At 36.6% G+C, this 7,960-nt stretch overlaps 1 protein-coding gene across 1 annotated transcript; it reads right to left on the bottom strand.

Moving 5' to 3' along the window:
- Positions 1 to 3,898: 3,898 nt before the first annotated feature.
- Positions 3,899 to 4,390, bottom strand: LOC131858481 (uncharacterized). The gene has a single exon (XM_059211735.1). It carries the CDS (start codon positions 4,388 to 4,390, stop codon positions 3,899 to 3,901), a length of 492 nt encoding a protein of 163 aa, XP_059067718.1.
- Between the last annotated feature and the right edge of the window lie 3,570 nt (positions 4,391 to 7,960).

Below are 7,960 nucleotides of genomic sequence, written 5' to 3' on the forward strand. Positions count from 1 at the left end.
AATTCTATGACCATCTTTCCTTGTGCATCTGTGCACTTTCTAATTTCCGGGTTATAGAATGGGGCAATGGCCATTATGAACTCTGGTGCCTGTAATGACTATGGGAAGACAGTAGCCTCAACTAGGCCGGATCTCTTGATTCTCCTGTGGAGGGCCTCCAGACTAGGTTTGTCCAATTGAGTCTTGATATCCTCAATTTCTATGTGGCCTATTTCAGTTTCTGTGACCCATCTGACTTGATCTTCCAGCTTTGAAACGTAGACCTGTCCTTGATAATGATACTTCATGGTGGATGGGAGTCTATCAATTTCTTTGCCTCTTTTGCTGGAGGATGAGTCCATCTAACCACTCAAACCTGCAAGCAAAACACAAATCTCCAGTCTTCAATATCAGGGATAAACTTTGATTTACTTGGGGACTTCGGGGTCCCAAGGCTAGGCACAAGTGGAGAAGGGTTGGAACTTTGGGGTTCCGAGGTTCCAAAGTTAGGTGTATGCAAAAGTCACCCGAAATTCCGGTGTTCGGGGCTCATGGAATGGAAAGGCTCGAAACTCCGGGGATTGGAGGTCATGGAATGGGAAGGCCCAGGGTCATGGAATGGGGGCCACTTGGAACTCCGGGGATCTGGGGTTCTGGGGTCATGGAATGGCCAACCACCCAAAGCTCTGGGGTTTCAGGCGTAAAAACTAGGGCACGCAACAAAAAACAAAGACACGCGAAAATGAAGGGAAACAAAAACAACCAAAAAAAAAAAAAAGGAAAGAAAAAATAAATAAGAAACCACAAGAAAGGCAAGAAAATTCACTAACTTGGTGAATCGAAATGCCCAAAAACGGCAAGGAAATCTCGGAGGTCCGGAAGTTCGCGACTTGGAGCTAGGGAGGAGGAGCTGTGAATGCACAAAATGAACTTTATAAGTCCATCATCTCTATTTATATCTCATCACAAAACTATCCATACAAAAACCTTAAAGACGACCTCGGGACTTTGGGGTCCCGAGGTTCCGAGCTCAAAAGAGGAGGCACCACCCCGTGACTCTGGAATTCTGAAGTTCCAAGGCAGAAGATGCAAAACCTCAGGACACCGGGATTCTGAAGTTCCGAGGTCAAAACAAAAGGAAGGCAAAGGACCTCAGGATTCTGGGACTCAGGAGTTCTGAGGCCAAAATAAAAAGAAAGGCAAAAGACCTCGGGACTCCGGAGTTCTGAGGTGAAAACAAAAGGAAAAGCAAAGGACCCCGAGACTCCGGGACTCAGGAGTTCCGAGGTCAAAACCCAAAAAAGAAAAGGGGACCCAAAATTCGACACAAAGAGACTAATGGGGAAAAAGATATGCAAGGCATAACAGGAAGAAACCAAACGAAGTGAGCAAAATTGTGCAAGAAATTGTATATAAAAATTGTAGAGGATAGATAGAAAGAGAATGAATATTTTAACTTTTAGAGAACAGTCTTAGTTTAATCTTCCTTACCTTGGCTAAAATGACTTTATTTTGTAGAGGAAATGATTATCGAATTAGAGAACCAAACTGATGTACAAGTCATTTATGAAACTCTAGAAATCAAAGCAAGAACATAACTTAGAAACATTAATAAATCTTAAAAGCTTTATAGATTGTCGAAGAGATCACCCAAAATCAGAAGTAATTGTTTAGAGCTAAACAAAACACATCCAATATAAAATTAAACCAGATCTCAAAAATATAATATTATGAATCTTGTTACATAATATTTTAGTAAAAAGCTTACAATATAAGCTGAAACCCTTAAAAAATATCAAATATCTTATTGCACATAAAAAAATCTTAGACTTATACTTTAATGTGATGGTTATTTGTGTTTAAATAAATATTGATGCAGAGAAAGGATAAATTGAAGTTAGAACAAAAATCCTATACCCATACTTTAATGTAATGTTTATTTCTGTTTAAATTAAAAATTGGTGCAGAAATAGAGAAGTTAAAGGTAGAAGAATTTTTCGAAGCATCAAGATAAATAATATATGGGGTAAATTTATGAAAGTTGAACTATAAAGAGAGAGGATAGGTTGTTGTTACCTTTCATTTCTATGCGATGAGAAATGGCCGTTGCAAGTCTGGATTTTCCTTGTCCACCGATGGTTGTAATTCCAACCCGTTTGCCAAAACAAACTTATTAATATGTAGCATGTGTCAATTTAGTGAATAGCCACATAGATTGTGTCAATAGGCAATAAAAAATATACATATACAGCTACATACAGTCACCAATAATTTAGTCAAGTTATATGTATATGTATATTAATTGGAATTTTCTATGGAGTTTATTAAAGTCGCTCAAATTCTTGATACATATGGTATAAATGAGAGGGTTGGTCAAATTTTTTGATACATATATGGCATATATTAAAGTAGCTCAAATTAAATTCCTTGATGCATAGGACAGTGTAAAGATTGATAGAGAGGGTTGCAAACATAGGATAGGATATAGATTGATCTAGCATATATATTTAATGAGTATACGCATTGGCTGTACATACTTTCTATGGCTGTAAATATATAGTGAGGGTTGGTGACATATATAATTTATGGGATACTTCGGACATTAATGTGCCATAGCTTATTTTGAAATCAAAAGTATAAACAAAATGCATTCCTCTCAGTCATGAGATGTATTGAGAATATATGTAATGATACACACAACATGAATGATGAACGAAATAGAAAACAAATTTGTTAAGACACTGGAAAGCTTCATAACCTACATAAGGATCTATAAAAATCATTACCTATTACTCATATGCTGAACTAATCATGGTTTACTAGACTTTTTGATCTTTACAAAAATACCATAGCTCTGTGATAGTCATTATATTTCAAAAATAAAATTAGAAAAAAAGGGGATTGTTAGAAAATACCTTGGAAGGTGACATAACTGCAAAAAGGATTTGTAAAAATGCTTACCTGCCACACATGTATGGTGAACCAGTCATGCTTGATCAGACTTTCTGCTCTTTACAAAAACACCATAGTTCTGCGATAGGTATTATACAGTATAGTTGAAAAATAAAATTACAAAAAAGAAAAGGTAAAACAAAATGGGCCTAAGAAAATAAAATACATTGACTTAGACTCACCTATAATACTTTTCTTTCAGTTACAACATTTAAACATTTGAATTGTTGTTATTTATTACCTGAAGTGTCCTGTCTACATCCATTCATGTGATGGATGTAACATTCTTGCAATGTCACCAAGGAGAATGTGTATAAACTATAAAGCTAGGTCCCTTGGTGTTAAATATGTTCATATTTGGCATCAAAACAATGAAATAACTTGAAATAAGTGAAAAATAGCACCATGTAGTGAAAGTTGCTTCTACTAACTGCTTTTGTAGAATCCAAATCAAAATCAAAGAAAAGAGATGAATATAAACCTGTTAACTCAGAGAAAATGAAATTTAATCATTTAATTAAGTAGAAAATAGTTGATTGTACTAGTTAATTGAAATTTAGAATGTATTGAAGGAGTGAAAGCATGAAGAATTTTTTTTTTGATAGAGAAAATGGTTTGAAAGATAGGAGCTAGAAAATGTATGGGGAAACTGGGTAGTGGAATCGTTAAATGTGAAATGAGCATACGAAGAGATGACAACATATAAAATTGCTGGTATACCTGATAACGGGAGGCAAAGGTTGAATGTTGTTGTGTGTAGAAATGGCAAGTGGAGGAAGAAAAGCCTATAATGTTGGTGTATGTATAAACAACAAGCAATGGAACAATAGTTAAATGGACCCTGCAAGAAAAGAATTGACGTCATTTATCACATGCATAGTAAAAATGAAGAGAGTGCAAAAATTTAAAAGGAAAAGAGAGGAGTGGAAGTGAAAGTGTGGAGTGGCATACCTGATGTTGTTGCTGATTAGAGTGGATTATTGGGAGGCGATGCAGAAATATGATTGGAGAGAGCCACCAATCTATTTTCTTCTTTCTTCCTGATAGTTGTATAAGCATTGCTTTGTAATTTTGAGTACCTTTCAAAAGTGAAAGGCGGGTCTATTCTTAGATCTTGAAGTGATTTCACTTGTGAGATTGCAGTGAAGGTGAGCCCTTGTTTTTCAATCTTTCCAATATCTACTGTTGCTTTGTCCAAAGTGAGACCTTGGGATTTGTGAATAGCAATAGCCCAAGCCATTGCAAGGGGGAGTTGAGTGCGGCTACCTTGAGTAATAGGAGGTATAGGTACAAATTTAGGATTTGTACTGTCCCAATGAGGTCCAGTATAATGTTCGAACTCAACAACGACGTACTTTGGCAAGTCAGGAGGTTTAGAATTTGTATCATAAATGGATTTGATTTGTCCTAATGAGCCATTGACCAAGCCAGCTTGTATCCATAGATTAGCAATTAACATTACTTATTCATTGAGGGAGAGGAGTATTTTAGAAGGGAGTTGTTCATCATTATCATATCCAATGCTAGTTTGCCTTGGAACTTGGACAACACATCGCGCAACAGGCAAGTTCAATTGTTTTAACATTTTAGCATTGTGGTGTTTGGCTGATGCATTTGTTGCAAATAAATGAATTGAACGATCAAAGTGTTTGTTATCATCAACAACTAGTTTAGTGGAGGATCAAGACATAAGAGCTTCCCAATCTGTTTGGAGCGCATTGGCATTTCTAATGTTCTGCAAGATTGCACAAAATTGTTGTTGGATATCCGATGTACCTTGCTGTCAAAAACTTGTATCCAAGGTATCCATAGTTTGGAAAGAGCACCATAATGCAAGTGCTATAGAATGTGATGCATATAAAGGCTTCTCCATTATAGGAGGCAGTTGACCAAGGTCACCTACAAGGATTATTGAGATACCTCCAAATGGTTCGTGTTGTTTCTGAGGAAATGCTTGATGTAATCTACTGTCAATTTTCAAAAGCAATTTAGGACCCAAAAAACTCATTTCATCAATTAGAATATATTGAAATTGTTTGTATTGTTCTTGGAAGAACATTAAAGATTGGCCTGTCAAAGGTTGCATATCTCTAAGAGGGATGCACAGGGCAACATGGATTGTTGTTGCTTGAATATTATATGCAGAAACGCCTGTTGGGGCAAGAACAAGCAAATGATTACGCTCTAGTAGTGGAAAGGTTAAGGTTTTTTTCTAATGCATTGTATCAAATAGGACTTTCCAGTGCCTGTAGTCCCTTGTATAATCATATAGAGAGGTGGTATGGTTTGATGAGATGCATAATGGGTAAGAATAAGCTCAAGTGTAAGTTTTTGTTTTGCTGCCAAAGGGAAAGTATCACTGGTAGAAGAAGCTGGTTGGTGAAGGGCAGGGTGGAAATTTATTTTATTTGTGGAAATGAAGTTAACAACAGTATGATGAAGTGCATTAGTGGGATGAGATTCATTCCAATCAAAGTTAATATCGTAATCACGCCTGCCCAACATCTAGAGATCATTGATGTTGATTTTGTTAGAAGCGCCCATTTGTGAAAGGTACTCCCATTCATACCGGTCTTCATTGTGTGAATGTAAGAAATCATTATCATCAGAGTCTGCATCGTTCTCTATTGTGTATTCTTGTTCTATTCCATAAATATGCCAACGTGAGTAACCATCCATGTACTATAGCTTCCAATTTACAATGATTTGGTCTCTTGATGTACCTATATCTGTAAGAATATGACAAAAGGGTTTGTACAAGAGCAACTCACTCCAACAATAGGCTTCGAAGTTGTCATCATCCTCATTTGGAGAGGATTTAAATTGTGGGTAAACATTGACAATTGCTCATTTTTGCAGTTTTTGCCATTTATGCTTCTTACATTGGCTATTGTATGAAAATTGTTGTGATGATTGTATTAGCGAGGCTTTTTCCAATTCAACATGCCTTTCCATATAAGCAAAAATATAAGATTTGTAAAGTTCGGCACTGTCATTTTGATCAGTAACACGGTGAAGGACCTTCCTACTAACTTTAAGGGAGACAAAGTGATGGCTACAACTGATCAATGGTAGCTTTTGCAACATATGGTAAGTTTCCTATGCATTGATGTCTCGATCAACAACTATCCCCATCATGAATTTTTGGTATGCTAGCAAGATGGTATCTTCAGTATTAGTTGCAACAACTATTTTTTTTAGCATGTCAACATAGCTTTTTGATTTATGTTCAATTTTTGAAGCATAGTTGGAGATATATTGCAGAACAACCATTTTGGAACAAACAGGCTGGCAATCAACATTTGCACGCCATATTGCTAGCATAATTGGGGTGTGAATATTTAAATGACTGTCATTTCTTGCTAGTTGATAACATGGCTTGTGGTCAATATCAATAACCACCGTTGAAAAATCCTGCTCAGGCCAAGGAGCTCTATATCAACAATGGAGTGTTGGGCCTTTTTTTTTAAGCAAGTATGAGTAGAACATTTTGTATGCCACTGCACGACATTGACCAGTTCTTCATAATCAGAGAAAGGGTCAGCAGATAGAATTTGGTTTGTATCAGCCATTCATGGATCAAATAGTGAACTAGTGTGTAGTCTATTGTCTCGGGCAAGTTGGCTGCGAGGATTTCACGTTGTCACATACCTATCAAAAAAGCACTTAGCTGATTGCACGTCATCATAGTTAGACCAGTCTATACTGTCCATATCAGGTGCATTCGACAACCACAAAAAGCCATGTATATGTGCAGAGCCACAATGTTGCCATTTTTACCTGTACCAATGGTATTTTGATTTCAAAACTTTGTCAATAATCTCCTCATGGAATATTGTGAATCTAAAATGCAAGAATAATGTTGTAATGTGTGGATTGTGGATAATGTTTTCTATAAATTATTTCTTTGTGGACTGTAAATGTGCAGAGGAGTTGGCTGGAAATAATTTATGCAATTCTAGCCATTTTGTATCAGCTGCACTCAATGTGAAGAACAACGTAGGTGCTCCCATTTGGTGTACCATTATAGTGAGGTCTTTGCGTGATCTATTCCAATAAGCTCTAGTGCCTCACAATGAAGCTGCAAGACACATTAATTGGTTTGGCAATTGATTGGAAGTTGTTGCTTGTAAGTGTTCACGCAAAACTTGCAATGTAGTTGGGAAGGAGTCTTCTAAATTAGTCCTTAGGAAAACTGAAGCTGATTGCTAGGAACAGTGTCTCATTATTAGATTATAAAGATAATATCTGAATCTAACATGCCGTCCAAATCTCTGGTCATGATAGCTTATCAAGTGCAAAGCATATTCATGCAAGTGAACATGTTTTGTCCTTGGTTGGAGTGGTAGTGCAGATCCGTTTGGGAACAATGTTGGGAAATCCATAGCGAACAACCCTTCAGTGTTGTATTCATTAATGGGTGAGCAACTTAGTTCAGGCCAAGCTGTAACATTTTTATCATCCTTATCTAGGTGCAATATCTTTTTAATGGCATCTAGTTCAGGGGTTGAACATGACAACTTTGGAATAAACGATGATGTGGTCTATAATTCAACTCCATCATCATTACATAGTGCCTCTTGAGTTACTAAAGTGGGCTATAGATCAATGCAATTTGGAAGGGTATGCAAAAAATTAGATAATCGGTAGATGTTTCTAGCAATAAATTAGCAGGTGCAAAGTCAATGATAACATCACTGTAGTAATGGTCATGTTGCATTTTGTAATTCAATGCGTCCATAACATGGAAACTGTTTACATAACAATCATATTTTTTGCCTTCTAGATTTGTCCTTCGAATAATAACAATCTCCAAATGTTGGAATTTGCATGGCAAAGCAGTTGCTATTTCTGAAATGTCTTGTGGGAAATTAATGGTGTGTCCTATATATTTGTATTGACCACCCCTAGCATGGCTAACTTGCAAAACATGAGCAATCCTTGCTATAAGCATTTCTTCTATCTGTTGAAGTCATTTTAAAACCATGGGTTGTTCACCATGATCCATATTGTTTGCAATAGAGAAGCG

This window comes from Cryptomeria japonica, chromosome 9, assembly GCF_030272615.1.
Source record: "Cryptomeria japonica chromosome 9, Sugi_1.0, whole genome shotgun sequence".
NCBI lineage: Eukaryota > Viridiplantae > Streptophyta > Pinopsida > Cupressales > Cupressaceae > Cryptomeria > Cryptomeria japonica.

Coding starts and splice junctions, on each gene's coding strand:
- LOC131858481 (XM_059211735.1), bottom strand. CDS start 4,390: ATGTTAATTGCTAATCTATGGATACAAGCTGGCTTGGTCAATGGCTCA.